This window comes from Aedes albopictus, chromosome 3 (assembly GCF_035046485.1).
Source record: "Aedes albopictus strain Foshan chromosome 3, AalbF5, whole genome shotgun sequence".
Lineage (NCBI taxonomy): Eukaryota > Metazoa > Arthropoda > Insecta > Diptera > Culicidae > Aedes > Aedes albopictus.
In genome coordinates this window covers 23848937-23865297 of record NC_085138.1, presented here as the reverse complement: position 1 = coordinate 23865297, position 16361 = coordinate 23848937, and the positions used below count along the sequence as shown (strand labels likewise).

The 16361-nt window shown below is 41.4% G+C and overlaps 1 protein-coding gene across 8 annotated transcripts in view; it reads right to left on the bottom strand.

Annotated features, from left to right (window-relative positions):
• The window catches only part of LOC109418351 (serine-rich adhesin for platelets), a 78051-nt gene that overhangs the window by 18569 nt on the left and 43121 nt on the right, over positions 1 to 16361 (bottom strand). For 7 of the 8 annotated variants that reach the window (XM_029865489.2, XM_029865433.2, XM_062855515.1 and 4 more), the window contains one exon: positions 3037 to 3135. In XM_029865489.2, the coding sequence (XP_029721349.2) occupies positions 3037 to 3126 (90 nt within the window). In that variant the 5' untranslated portion in view covers positions 3127 to 3135. Of the gene's footprint in view, positions 1 to 3036; positions 3136 to 3241; positions 3623 to 16361 lie in introns of those variants that run through there. The other variant, XM_029865476.2, reaches the window with a different exon arrangement.

Genomic DNA, 16361 nt, shown 5'->3' with positions numbered 1-16361 from the left:
CGACATCTCGGTAAAACTTTTACCGAGATTCAGTAAAAATATTTACCGGATTCTCGGCTGTTGGATTCTCGGCAATCCGTTTGCTGAGGTCGGCGATTTAATTTACCATATATGGTGAAAAGATATAAAATATTTCTTGTAGATTTGAAGGGCTTCATTATAGAACAGTTTGGACGACCGTGAATGTCCCAAAGGGTTATAATAAAAAAAAGTAGACTTCAGATTGCTCCAGTAACTGCGGTTGATTATGCAGCGTTACTCAGTATAACAGATATGGATACTGTTACGAGTGTAGACCTTAATTTGTTTAACTCCAAAGTAGTTTGGCTGCCCTAGAATATCCCTGTAGTGTCTCTGAATGACATCTGAGATTTCAAGAGCTTCGCGGACCCCAGTAGATTATACAATACTATTATATATGGTGAAAGCACATAAAATTATTCTTGTAGATTTGAAGAACTTTATTATAGAACAGTTTGGACGACCCTAGATGTCCCAAAGGTATATAATAAGCTCTTAGTTTTCAAATTGCAGCAGTAACTGCGATTGATTATGTAGCGTTTCTCAGTTTGGATACTGTTACGATTGTAGACCTGAAGTCCTGAACTCCAAGGTAGTTTGGCTGAGCTGGAATATCCCTATAGCGCCTATAAATGACATTGTAAATGTCAAGAGCTTCACGGATCCCAGTATCTTATGCAATGCTATTAGTTATGGCGGAAATACATAAAATTATTCTTGTAGATTTGAAGGACTTTACTATACAGGGCAGTTTGCAACACCTAGAACATCCCAGAATATAAAACACCTTTTGATATTCTTAATGAAGGCTAAATGGATACATATAAACGAAACCCACATCCAAGTTTAGCTTTTAGAACAACTGGTATGTCAATTATTTCGTTTTTTTTTTCTAATTTCATGGTGTTCAGGATGTCTAGATTATCAATGAAGTCCCTAATACAAATATCCCAATTTTTTTCTAATAGAGGACTCAATTTGCAACAACTTTGCCGAAGGCAGTATTCTGTTTTATCGAATGGGTGGATTTATACAGCCGTTTCTATTTTGGGGTCATATATGACCCCACCGGCTCCAAAGGGTTAAATGTGATGTTGAACAAATAAATGTATGTATGTATGTATGTATGTATGTATGTTAGCCTGGGTCATAGAGGTCGTTTTTTTCAGATTAAGGTTTTTTTGACTCCATTTCGGGTCCTGAACGACTGTACAAAATTTGAGCGATCAGTCATGCCTACACTTTGCGCATGGCGATTGAAATTTGTATGGGATTTTATATGAGAAAACTCACTTTTTTGCATTTTCCTTATAAAAGAATAAAATTATACTGAAAGTATTTAACCGATTATATAAAAGTAAAGCCTCAAATGTCCTGAAAAACTTTGCCGAAGACCGCAAAGCGATACGAGTCCTGTAATAAAAGTTATAACCTACTGATAGCCTTTTAGCATGTAATGGAATAACATCAATAATAAAATCACAATTTTTGGCCTGACTTTCGAAGAATGTATCTTTTTCCACATACATCGGTTCGCTTTGCGGTCTTCGACAAAGTTTTCCAACACATCCTGGGCTATACTTTAACGTTAGCGGTTATATGATATAGAACAATTTTGAGCAACTTTCAAGAAATATACGAAAAAGTATGATTTCCAATGTAAAACCCCATAAAAACTTCAGTCGTCATGTGCAAAATGTAGGCTAAACCAATCATGCCAAAGTTTGTACAGTTATTTGGGACCACGAAGGGCATCTTAAAAACTTTCATCTGATTGAATCTTAAATTTAAATTTTAAATTTTCCCATACAACGTTGACCCACCCTAATGTATGTACCTAGCAATAATTTGATCGATACACTGAAATAAATTTTGTTGTTGTTTCCACCGAATCCATGGTAAAATTAAGAACTGTACCAACAATTTTCAACCGAATGCAAAATTCTGTTAATTGTACTGAAACATTGTCAATATTACCATGCGTGAAGTACCATTGACTAAAAACATTCTTGATGTTACTATTTTGACATTGTATTTTTGACCATGTTTATCTAAGACGCGCAACATTCAAGTCTACGTGGTCGAAATTACAATGCCCAAATAGTAGAACCAAGAATGTTTTTAGTCAACAGTAATACACGCATGGTAATATTGACAATGTTTCAGTACAATTAACAGTATTTTGCATTCGGTTGAAAATTGTTGGTACAGTTCTTAATTCTACCATGGACTCGGTGGAAACGACAACAAAATTTATTTCAGTGTATCTTCTCCATTAAATAACCAATACAGGTACTCTTCGATATAACGTACCAATAAATTTTCTCTTTGTACATTATATCGAAGTGTACGTTATATCGAAGCAGAGAAAAAATAATATTTGTTTGGCTAGTTTTGATGAATTCGACGTGAAATTAACTCCAAATAATGGTTTCGGTGAAATTAACAAAACTAATAATGGAAAACATGAGTTTTCGCGAAAATGTCATTTAGTTTTTTTTGTGCTTCGAATTAACGTACCCTTATTTTTTCCCAATTTGCGCTAATTCCGGGTAAAAAGGCAAATGCTACAACAAAACATTGATTTGAGTGATTTCGTAGATAAACTGGAAGTTATTACCGGAAAAATTGAAATTTTTCAATGTTGTACGTTATGTCGAAGCAAAATGTACGTTATATCGAAGAATACCTGTATCTAATTTTGAACAAGTATTACACAACTAATAAAAACATTTTATTGTCATTGTCTTAAAGGGCCATTAGGTCAATTAAAAACTGGTCTAAGTCTATAGTAACAATTCAGTGAATCAGAAAAATGCTAATTACGCAAAAATAAGTTCCCTACTAGCCCTGTGATTTACTGCTCGCAACCTGTGAGTTCTGTTCTACAACCCGGAGGGTGGCGGCACTGGGGTTATAGATTTTTGGATTTCCACAATTTCTAAGCATACCGCCGTAGTACAATTGGATCATCCGTGTTTTACACGTAGATAGTAGGTAGAGATAGGCACTTACATTGAACGTTGCACTTTTGTGTTCCCGATCCTTCGGACGTTTGTAGGTGATGGCTTCCTCGAGAAGCGCCTTGAGATCACTCTCCTCCATGTTATCGATCTGTTTTGGGGGAAGAGAAAGAAAAGTCGAAATCAGTAGATTTGATTGGGATGATTGGGGATTTTTTTGGGGAAAAACTGAGGGAAGCATCTTTTCAGTAGACCACCTTGCATTCCACGAGATTTGACGAGACCACATCGTCGGAGCTTCCACCGTTTTCGCCCGTTCCGTTGTCATTAATCGGGTGGAGTTCCGTTCGAAGGGTGCAGATCACATCGATGATATCAATCATTTCGTGAAAATTGTACACGGTATCCATTGGGCTGGCTAGGGGGGTTGCAGGGTCAGTTCGTTGGTTGGTCGTTGGATCGTTTCCCCAAATTTGGGGTCCACAACAGTTAACACACACGTGACCTAATCGCGAAAGCAATGCAGACATCGAACGATTTTTCTTTCAATTCCATTTGGAGAAAGAACAAATGAAGACAGACTCTACTATGTACAGCAGGAGGAAAAGCTTTCAGGCCTCTGACGACTCAAAAGGAAAACTGAAAACGACACATGACGGAGAGCGAGCGAAGCAGCTAGTCGTCGACACGCACTCACAAGGAACCGAGAGTTGAATCGAGAGAGCCAACTAGAGTGGAGAGTGATTCCACCAGCAGCATCAGGGAACGCTCCAGCACGGATGTTTCAAAATCATATGGTTCCGGAGCATGCGCCATCAATGGATGTTTAGTCCCCAAATAGAAACGTCATTTCTTGACGAAAACAAATTCAGCCAAATTATGTTATCGTGAGGCTCCTTACTCCTGACGTCGTTGACATCGAAAAGCCACCAGTAGAACGCTGTCGTTCTGTTGTTGATTAATCAGAGCGGTTTGTGGGTGATGTTTATGGATAGCATGCGACGATGAGAGTCACCATTACGATAATACTACCGTAGAAGTTAACAAATTACTACGGGTTGCATACAAAGAAAAACGGCAAGTCTCATGTTGAGGGATTGACGAAGTAATCTGCGCTAGTAGTGTAGTAATGTTGAGATTTCGAAATTCTACCCATGATTCTTCTTTGAATTCCAGCCGTATTTTCTCATTGGAATTCTACCGTAATTCTTCCATTAAATTCTTTCCCAGTTTCTCATAGAATTCTTCCCGCGAGCTCATCTTTGAGATTATGAAAGGTTTTTTTTTCTGATTTTCTCCAGTTTTCCCAAGTATATATGAGATGTTCACGTATTCGTTTCCATGAATATTTCCTTCCGAGATATTTTCGATGTTCTTTTGAGATTTCTGATAGTTTTCCTGTGATTTTTACCACAGTTTTTTCCCAAGATTTCAGCAAGAGTTTTTCACGGGGGCTCTGCAAGAGAATGTATCCCTCGGGTTTCTTACATAGTTCCTCGCTGAATTCCTTCTGGAGATCCTGCAGAAATTTCTCCAAAGTTCTTCCATAAACTTTTTTTACTGGTTTCGGGATAGTTTTAGGATAGTTAAGAACAGTTTCTCAGAAGTTTTTGCAATAGTTATTGGAAAAATCTTGTAAGAACTCCAGAAGCAACTATAAAAGAAATCCCAAAAGGAGTATCCAGAATCTCGGATCAATTACTGGTAAAAATTCCGGGAAAAGCTCTGGGAATAATTCCGGGAAAATCAGAAAAAATAGAATCAGGTGGATCACTGCAAGAAATCCGGTAATCAACTGCGACAAAAAACCTGGAAAAAGCTCTGAAAGAAATCATGGGAAAAACTCCATGAGAAATACCTACAGAAGCTCCTGCAGAGATCCCAGAAGACACTCTGAGAAAAACGTTTAGGGGAAAGTCTAGGGTAGATCCAGAAAAACTCTGAGAGGCATCCCAGAACCAACACCGAAAGGAAATTTCCAAGAGAAATGAAATTCCGCGAGAACCTTTAGGAAATATTCCAGCTCAAACTTTTGTAGAAATCTAAGGATAAATTCTAGAAGAAAACTATCGTAAATTTCTTGAAGAAATTGCAGGAGAAACTGTGGAAGATGTTTTGGAGGAGTCCTAATAGAAATCCTAGGAATAACTTGTAGCAACGCTGGATAAATTCCCGGGAAAATCTCCTAGAGAAGTCCCAAGAGGGACACTGGAAGGAATCGCGGCTTCAAGCAGCATTCTTAGAGAAATTTTAAGAGAAATTCCGCGACAACATCTGCGATATATCCTGAGAGAAACTTTTGTGGCGATCTCGGAAAAAATCCTGGCAAAAACTCACAGGAACTGGGAACAATACCGGAAAAACCTATGAAAGAAATTTTCCATGAGCTCCAGGCAAGACTCCAGGAGAAATCGATCGAAATTCAGGAATCCTGGAAGATTTGTTGGGAAGAATTTCGGGAACAAATGTGCGAATCTTGGAAAAATGCTGGGATTCCTTCCCGGGAGGAAAAAATGCTGGGGTCTCCGGGAGGAATTCAAAAAGGAATACTAAAACAAATAGACTGAAAAATACGAAAGGAGTGTGCAAAAATAGCATAAGAAAAAATTCACGAATAAAAAGAATCTTATGGGAAATCCTGGGAGTTATTTCACGAGATATTTCTAAAAAGATTCCATAAAGACACTGTGGCTGAATTTCAGGAAAATTTTTTTAGCTATTTTTTATTTATATTAACAGTGTTGAAAATTTACTACAAGTAGTAAAGTTTGCTACTTTTTATTCATATGGTCCAATATTTATGAAGTTTACCTGAGTATTCACGATATTCCCTGAGTATTCCATGTTTTTCCCAGTTAAATAAAATTCCCTTTTTTCCCAGATAGTCGATCCAAATACCTGGAACACAAAACTACTCACTGACTTCCGGTCTTCGGTAGCCCATCCTACGTCTGCGAGTTTCAATAATGATTTTGCTTGATCATCTCTGGTAAAGGTCAGACATTGGTCCATTGTTCCTCTTAGGCAGCATACGATTCGCTTGAGGGCCATCCAGTGCTGATGCCGGGCTGGGCTTGAAATCTTTCCTAGCATCCAAGCCTCGCCGAAACGATAACGCACATTAAATTTCCGAGAAACTATCGATAAGGTTCTTCAATTGTACCGGAAATCTACCCTTCCAACTGCTGCGCTTTTTCTATTGTGTTTCTCGTGGAGCTGCATTCCGAAAAGCCAAACTTTTGACACATCTCTAAATTCGGTTAATATCATGCATCCGTTGGTTTGTTCATAGCGTATGTATCTTAATTCCAAGGAAGTGGTTAAGCCCTTGACAATCGGTCATCGAAAACATCTGGGCCAGCTCACACTTCGGCTTCAGAATTGTTGCCAACTTTATTCCGGCAATAGGCAAGTCATCAACGTATAGTATAGCTCAGTCAATTTCAAACCAATTGACTTGAATTTTTGCACATGGCTAGATACTGTGCGTATCTGATCGTGTCTCTAAAATCAAGTCAATCGGTTCAAAATTGACTGAGTTATAGCAACAAGTGACCAACATAGGTGCTCCTGCCCAAATGGTCCCAGATCCTATGTACCAGTGAGCACCGGTCTCCAACGTCAAGTCGTTTTCGCCGATGTTCTCCAAAGCTGGTACCAAAGAGGTGTAGCTGCGACACCGTATCATTCTCCTCGAGTTTCATCTCAGCGGTCTTGAGTTGCTGTAGGAGTGTAGGATGTCGTCGAACTGCTGGAAATTGTGCCACATTGAAACTCCCTCACTCACCCGAAGTCTCGTCAGCTGTTTTTGTAGCAGTGCCTGATTTGCAAGAGATATTAAGGGCCTTCCACATATCGCGAGCCGTCTTCTTGTCTCGGACTATGCCAGAAATAAAAAACAAAGAGAGATTTCGCCATTCCATCTGTCTGCAGGAAGTTTACTCTTCCAGCATCTGCTTCACTCGGGACTGGCTTCGTTAGAACTTTCGGAACTTCCGCTGCATCCAGATATCCTAGTAACCATTGGCACTATATTTCGCCACTTTTGGCTCACAGGGCTGTTGCGGCCAATATAGAGCGTACCAGCTCCTTAATAGCATTATATTCACCTCCAGGTAGATTATAATGCCTCATGGTTTCTTGGGTAGAGTTGAACACGAAAACGCCAGTCCTCGAAAGTTATTCCATCCAGCTGCGGAATTTCGGAACATTTCTTCGTTGACGATCCCATAACCTGCAGGGATACGGTGTGAAGAGGGCTGGACAAAATGAACAGACTCAGCTCAAACAAAAACGAACAACTTTTATAATCGAAAAGCTTCTGTACACTTCGGTGTCTTTATGCGGAACAAGGAGGGATTTCCTGGAGATTCAGTAGGTTTGAGGGGACTTTCAATGAAGTTTCAGAATGCATACAGCGGGGTTTTGAGGCGTTCCAGGTCTACGAAACTGAACCTTATCAACTAACTAGTATTACTTTTACATATTGAAGTTTTTGTAGACATTGTATAAGGCTATCCATGAGACAGATGCGATCAGCTGATTTCTTTTGTTTACCGTGTACTTTTGACATCCGATGATCGGGATGACAGTTGAATACAAAGGAATTTGTTAAGCACCGACAACACTTGACGAAACTTTGCAATTACACTGTGTTTACATTTTTAGCTGTCACCCCCATCGCGGTAAGTCGCCATGGATAGCCTTATAACACAATACTAGTTCTCAAAAACATTCTCAAATATAATATTTTGCCCAGTATTCAATATTTTTATCGCACTATGCTCCGTTTTGTTTATGATATTTGACAATTCTCTCCGCTCTTCTCGTGCGGTTCTTTCAAACCGTTCTACCGTGATACGGTACATATCGATACACATTCCGTGAATAAGTTGTTCTGTTACACTTTGGTATAGTGTTCTACTGAACTGTACTCGAAATTTCAGAATTTCAAAGAATATCAAGGCAGTTCAAGTCATTTCAGAAGGTTTCTGATGGGTTTTCGGGGATCCAGGAGAGTTTCAAGGGTTTTAACGAGTAATGTCAAGGCATTTCAAGGTGTTTCAGTGAAATTAAATTTGTTCGAGAGCGTTTCAGAGGGCGCTTGGAAATGATTTCTGGAGATATTAAAATGCTTTGAAGAGGTTTTAAAAATGCTACAGAAGGATTTCAAGTTGTTTCAAGACGTTTCAGGTGGGTTTTGAAAAGGTTTTTGGGGTTTCGAGGGCTACTAAGGTATTTTCCTGAGATGGAGTGGACTTCCAAGAGAGTTCCAAGTCGTTGCTGAGGTTTCTCAGTGGTTTTCGTGGTTTCAGGGGCAGTGAAGAGAATTGTCAGACAAAAGAGGCACAAAACAAGCAACAAAGAAGGTGCGACGATTACTCTTTATTCCTACTGGTAACAGATAATGACATGATCTCGAAATTTTTTGTTGCAGACAAAACGGAAGCTGAATTTGTTGCGTACTTTTCAACTCGTGAATAATCAATTATTGCTAACCCAAAGTCGAAACTGTTTGATGATAGAGCTTCACCAGAGTTGCAGTGTTTACCGACTCGAAGTTACCGTTCGAAAATCGCAATGCAAGGCTTAAAAATTTCTAAACTCGTGGTGTACGATGTTAATCCCATTATTTTCAAGTTGGGACAAACTTATGTCGCATGGGTTTGTTTGACGCAACAAATACAGGTTGCGACATTGTCATTATTGTTGCGCGATGGTTGAATTTTGATTCACTGTTCAGGGGTTTTGGGGATTTCAGGGAACTCCCAAGAGAATTTCAAAAAGTTTAAAGAGGAATATTTTGTGGTTTCAGGGTGCTTTCAAAAGGGTTGCATTCAGATGATGTTATAAAGAGTATCCAGAAGATTTCGGGAGGGGTTAACTGCCCCTATTCGCATAACAGTCCCATGTTTGCTGGGTTTTCTATTCACATGGGACTGTTGTGCGAATGGGCGCAGTAAACTGCTAATAATCTCGCAAGGAATTTATTAGAAATCGAGCTAAAAATATTGTGTATTCGTCACAAAAGTCATAATTACACTCGATTATTTTTGCACTGGTCGTTATATTGTTCTAGCTTTTCCTTTTTTTAATCCAATCTACTTGTACACGGATAATGATGACCGTGTCTCAATGTGTGCATATCAAGCATAACTTTTCAATCCGACGTAACTCGAGAATGTAAACAAATCCGGGTTTACTGCTGCATGCATGATTCATTAAAGCAAATTGAAGAATCCACATCACTGTTTGATGATTTATTGCTTAATTTGTAACTAAGCATATTTTTGGGCTGCAAAACGGTGAGTCGATAAGGAGAGCGTCCAATATAGCTCTGGTCCTCACAAGTTCCTAACTCATGCTTCCACGGGTCAAGCGATGACAAAGACCGCCAGCTAAGAGTTGTGTGCTTAGCTGGTAGTGCAGCCTGGGCACTGTTGTCCTTCTGACTTCAGCTAGATTGAGGAGGTACGATCCGAGTGTCTGTTCACCAAGGAGGTGCGGCTCAAACAGCGTCTGTTCTGGCATCCAGCGGCTGAGTAAGAAACGCTGCACCACGCCCAGCTAGATCCAAGGTGGTAGCCCCATCAGCGTGGTCGTCCCAGTGTTGGTTGGGACGTTAAACAGAACTGGCACGATGGCCCTCCGGCGAGACAGGAGTGTTGGCGTAGGCCCAATAAGCCACCCGTAAAAAACCCCATTGCGAATAACATAGGAGAAAATACGACTCGATACAATCGGCAAAGACCCACGCGACGAAATAAGGACTACGATTGGAAACTTGGAACATGGAATTGCAAGTCACTAGGTTTCGCAGGATGTGACAGGATAATCTACGACGAACTACATCCCCGCAACTTCGACATCGTGGCGTTGCAGGAACTTTGTTGGACTGGACAGAAAGTGTGGAAAAGCGGGCATCGAGCGGCTACCTTCTACCAAAGCTGTGGCACCACCAATGAACTGGGAACAGGATTTATAGTGTTGGGCAAGATGCGACAACGCGTGATCGGGTGGCAGCCGATCAACGCAAGGATGTGCATGTTGAGAGTTAAGGGCCGTTTCTTCAACTACAGCATCATCAACGTCCACTGCCCACACGAAGGGAGACCCGATGACGAGAAAGAAGCGTTCTACGCGCAGTTAGAGCAAACATACGATGGTTGCTCGCCGCGTGACGTGAAAATCGTTGTCGGCGACATGAACGCGCAGGTAGGGAGGGAGGAAATGTACAGACCGGTAATCGGGCGAAACAGCCTGCACGCCGTATCGAATGATAACGGCCAGCGATGCGTAAACTTTGCAGCCTCCCGTGGTATGGTAGTCCGAAGCACCTTCTTCCCCCGCAAAGATATCCACAAAGCCACCTGGAGATCACCCGACCATCAAACAGAAAATCAAATCGACCACGTTCTAATCGACGGTAAATTCTTCTCAGATATAACCAACGTCCACACATACCGCAGTGCGAATATAGATTCGGATCACTACTTAGTCGCTGTATGCATGCGCTCAAAACTTTCGACAGTTATCACCACGCGTCGAAGCCGAACGCCGCGGCTCAACATCGAGCAACTTCGTAACGTAGAAGTGGCTCAAGACTACGCGCAGCAGTTAGCAGTGGCCCTACCAACGGAAGAGCAGCTTGGCGCAGCTACACTTGAAGATGGCTGGAGGGACATCCGATCCGCCATAGGTAGTACCTCGGCTACAGCACTAGGCTTCGCGACTCCGAATCACAGAAACGACTGGTACGACGGCGAATGTGAACAGTTGAAAAACGAGAAGAATGCAGCATGGGCGAGAATGCTGCAACACCGTACGAGAGCGAATGAGGCACGTTACAAACAGGCGCGGAACAGGCAGAACTCAGTCTTCCGGATGAAGAAGCGCCAGCAGGAAGAACGAGATCGCGAAGCGATGGAAGAGCTGTACCGCGCTAAGGAAACACGAAAGTTCTACGAGAAGCTGAACCGCTCGCGCAGAGGCTTTGTGCCACAAGCCGACATGTGCCGAGATAATCACGGGAATATTCTCACGAGCGAGCGTGAGGTGGTCGAGAGGTGGCGGCAGCATTACGATGAGCACCTCAATGGCGACGTTGCAAGTACCGAAGGTGGCGTGGTAACAGATCTAGGAGTACGTGCACATGACGAAAGACTTCCGGCCCCTGACCTTCAAGAGATTGTGGAGGAGGTTGGCCGGTTGAAAAACAACAAAGCCGCTGGAGCAGATCAACTACCAAGCGAGCTTCTAAAATACGGTGGAGAAGCACTGGTGAGAGCACTACACTGGGTCATTACCAAGATTTGGGAGGAGGAAGTATTACCGGAGGAATGGATGGAAGGTATCGTGTGTCCCATCTACAAAAAGGGCGACAAGTTGGATTGCGGGAACTACCGCGCGATCACACTACTGAGCGCTGCCTACAAAATACTCTCTCAAATTTTATGCCGCCGTCTATCACCGATTGCAAGAGAGTTCGTGGGGCAATATCAGGCTGGATTTATGGGTGAACGCGCTACAACGGACCAGATGTTCGCCATCCGCCAGGTGTTGCAGAAATGCCGCGAATACAACGTGCCCACTAGGGCAGTTCAGACTTTAAACATGTCAAAAATTGAAAGCTCCCATATGTTCATTACAATCCTTGGTGCAAAACTAGGGTCCTGTCAAATTTTTAGCCATTTCGGTGGTGATTTAATGGTGGCCCAAAAGCAAGATAGGTTTATATGGGAATTACTATGGAGAATTTTCAAAAAAGGTTCTCCACGCTGTAGAGCATCAATACATGGATGAAGTCATAGGGTCAAAGCCGAATTGAATTCTTCAGACCTCAATGATGAATGTTGGCGAAGACCGCAACTCGTTTCGACTCACGAGACAGAAGTTATTAATCAATAATCGTCCATGCGTGCTTGAACAGAAGTCCACAGCTCGATCGACACGCTTGACACGCCATCATAGTATGCGTGTTACCTTCTTGCACACCTTGCAGGACATCGTGTTTGAAGATGCGCATGCGAGTGAGAATTTCTTTAATAACTTTTTACCCGATTGTCGAAATAAGTTCCGGTCTTCGGCAACATTCATAATTGAGATCAGAATAATTCAATTCGGCTTTGACCTTATGACTTCATCCATGTATTAATGCTCTACAGCGTGGAGAACCTTTTTTGAAAATTCTCCATAGTAATTCCCATATAAACCTATCTTGCTTTTGGGCCACCATTAAATCACCACCGAAATGGCTGAAAATTTGACAGGACTCTAGTTTTGCACCAAGGATTGTAATGAACATATGGGAGCTTTGCATTTTTGACATGTTTAAAGTCTGAACTGCCCTAGTGCCCACACATCACTTGTTCATCGATTTCAAATCGGCGTATGATACAATCGATCGAGAACAGCTATGGCAGATTATGCACGAATACGGATTCCCGGATAAACTGATACGGTTGATCAAGGCGACGATGGATCGAGTGATGTGCGTAGTTCGAGTATCAGGGACACTCTCGAGTCCCTTCGAATCTCGCAGAGGGCTACGGCAAGGTGATGGTCTTTCGTGCTTGCTGTTCAACATTGCTTTGGAGGGTGTAATAAGAAGAGCGGGGATAAACACGAGTGGGACGATTTTCACGAAGTCCGTTCAGCTGCTTGGTTTCGCCGACGATATTGATATTATTGCTCGTAAATTTGAGACGATGGCGGAAACGTACATCCGACTAAAGAGTGAAGCCAGGCGAATCGGATTAGTCATTAATGTGTCGAAGACAAAGTACATGATGGCGAAGGGCTCCAGGGAGGAATCACCGCGCCCGCCACCCCGAATTCATATCGACGGTGATGAAATCGAGGCGGTTGAAGAATTCGTGTACTTGGGCTCACTGGTGACCGACGACAACGACACCAGCAGAGAAATTCAGAGGCGCATTGTGGCAGGAAATCGTGCCTACTTTGGACTCCGCAAAACTCTACGATCGACTAAAGTTCGCCGTAACACGAAGTTAACCATATACAAAACGTTGATTAGACCGGTCGTCCTCTATGGGCACGAAACATGGATTCTACGTGCAGAGGACCAACGCGCCCTTGAAGTTTTCGAACGGAAGGTGTTGCGTACCATCTACGGCGGAGTGCAGATGGAAGACGGGACTTGGAGAAGGCGAATGAACCACGAGCTGCATCAGCTGCTGGGAGAACCAACCATCGTCCATACCGCGAAAATCGGGAGGCTACGGTGGGCGGGTCACGTCATCAGGATGTCGGATAGCAACCCGACTAAAATGGTTCTCGAGAGTCATCCGACCGGTACAAGAAGACGTGGAGCGCAGCGAGCTAGGTGGGTCGACCAAGTGGAGGACGATCTTCGGACCCTACGCAGAGTGCGGAACTGGAGACAAACATCCATGGATCGAGTGGAATGGAGGCGGCTCCTATGTACAGCAGAGGCCACCCCGGCCTTAGCCTGACCGGTAAGGTAAGTATATTTTTCGAAACGACGTATCTAACTATTTTGATGTTTACAACTTTACTGATAGATACACCGTTTTGATATATGAGAAAACCAAACGACGTATCTAGCCAAAATCAAAAGTAACAGATACACCAAACTGGCACCATACAAAAGCGACGTATCTGGCATGACGTATCTCTAACCAACCCGATGTATGTGTATTTTTGTCAAAATTCATTGTGAAAATGATATGGAATAAGTAGGTTTTGTTTCTTACCTAGTACGTGCCAGCCATATCCCTGGTGATGTCAAGCACGAAAATTTATGAAAAGTCTTTTTATAAAAAAACTAAAATGGTCGTCAACATTGACCATGAATTTACTCAGATCAGTGAAAAAGTTAGATACGTCGATTTGAAAAATTATGCTTGATATATCCATGTGAATTGGTTAAAAATTGACCGAGTTGCCAAAAAAAACCCCGTTCAAAAAAAAATTGGGTGTATTTCGTTTCAAGTTAACTTCCATAACTTCATGTCTTAAAAAAATCTATTCATGTTTATGCTTTTGTAGATCTAACCAAAAACAGTGTGTTCCTGTTTGATCTGCAAAAGGTCAGATATCAGAGGAATTATTTAATAATCGATGTTATTCTGTGATGTGTCCCTGTACTTCTCTTGAGTTTCATCTTGCATAACCCCTGTAAAACTGCGATTTTGTGAATTTATTGCATCATAACATAATTCAACAGTTCAACAGTAAATACAATAATTCGCTTCTACATGCTGTTTTAGCCACTGTTGTCTCGCAAGTGCATTACGTTGAGCGCATAGTGGGTAAGGTGCGATGCGAAGAGATAAGAGATCGGATAAGCGTCGAAGCACACTCTGTGGAAACTATATGCAAAACGCATGAACCGTACATAGTAGATGAGTTGCGATGAGTGCGGAGATGCGATGGAGCTGCTTCGACGCATGTGAACGCAAGAGAACGCAAGAGAACGCTTGTCGGGTATGGATTTTATGATTGCGCTCGTTGTGTATGTAAAGCAATGCGGTTTTCATGTGTTGGGAATGTTAGTAGGTATTATAAAATGCGTTAATATGTTGTTGTTTTTAAACATAACTCAATGCTTTTTCACATGACTTGCATTTTGACGGACCAGATGTAATAAAAATTTATCATACTGTCTATCGATCGCCATGTAAAATAACATATCAAATCGTTTAAGTTTTTTACAGCATAATTTTGTTGTTATATATGTATGAGAAAACATTTTATTTTCTCTGTTCGGGATTTAAATCAAGTGATCAATGTTTGATATGGTCGTTTGTTCAGTGCATGTTATTCATGTGCAAGTTAGAAAGTTTAAGGTTTTATGGTATTCACGTTAATAGCTAAAAGGATTCTGATTGTAAAGTTCTGCCTTACATGCGTACATCTCCGAATTTCAAATGAATGTTTGGCAGTTATGTTTCAATAACGGTTGCAATTTGTAAATAAATGGATACAAGTCATGATTTATTAAAACTTTTACGCATATTTATTGAAGAATTTCAATTTATTGCTTGTGTACTTATTAGAGACATCTTTTCTCGTAGATATTGCCGAAAATTTTGTAATAAAAAAAAACCTATACCCTTAAATAATACATAGGTACTTGCCGAATTTTTGTTTTTTTTCCGAGGCCAGCAGAATAAAGTAGTCTACAAAATGTTTTAATGCCGAAAATCAGTATAATAGTCTCATATCGATTTAAATTGAAATCAACACTCAGATAGCCCAGTCCGGAAAGTAAAAATATGTGTATACATAAAGACATCGCACACGCGGATATAACTACATTGTATACATTTTTTTCTCAAATAATTATTTCAATAATCTCAATCTTGTACAGTTACACCAGATTTTTTTTTTAACAGGTCGGTTTTTGCTATTGCAAAGGATCAAAACTGAAGTTATAGCAAAAAAAACGGCCCGCGCAAAACAAAAAGCGGGTGCATTTTATATTTCCGCTCTTATAGATGAAACGATCATTTCACTACCCACATCCAAAGAAGCGCTTCAACATACAAGCGACTTCATCGATCAAATCACGCGAGTCGTTGATGCGCACGAAATAGGCGAAAAAGGATGTGAAAACAACATGCGCACCCTCATTGAAAACCTCATGCACTATGGCCTATCAAACATCCCTCTTCGCATCTCATAACTTATCGCATCCGATCGCATCTCACCTTACCCACTATGGTCACAGCCTTAAACTCAACCCAATCCTAAAAAATAAGAACACTGACCGCAATGCGAGCTACACCACAAGCCGCAGTGGAATGATCAAAACAGAAAAACAACAAAACTCATCCGTCCCGTTCGCTCTTTCGCTATCATTCCGCAGCAATCCATCGCATTGTGAAGAAGCAGTGTCTCTATTTTTGACACATCGCCATGTTTGTGGAGACTTTCCGACTAGCAGAAAGACATTCGTCGGACACCCTTTTTTGTATGATTTCGATACGAACAACAAGCAACAACTACGCACATCTCTGTGGTAGAGATTTTGTATGTGAGCCGAATCTACCCGTCGTAACCAACACTTGAGCATTCTTTTGTATTTTTACCACATACACACCAAGATTGGCATACAATCGGGTAACGTCCATGAAGGCAGTGTCTAATCTACTGTTGTTGTTACTATTTTCTCTGCAAAATCATGGTCGGAAAGTCAAAAACACTGTGTTCAAAGCAACCCACATACAATGCAAACCCTCATCATACACAAGTTCGTCCGTAGAATGTGCGATTTATGCGCTTGTGATGGTTCGCCGTGGTCGTCTGCCTTGATGATTGCACGCATTGAATCGGATTCTGTACACAACAACACAATCGATTTTCGCTACGTCTATAGCAGCATTTCCACAC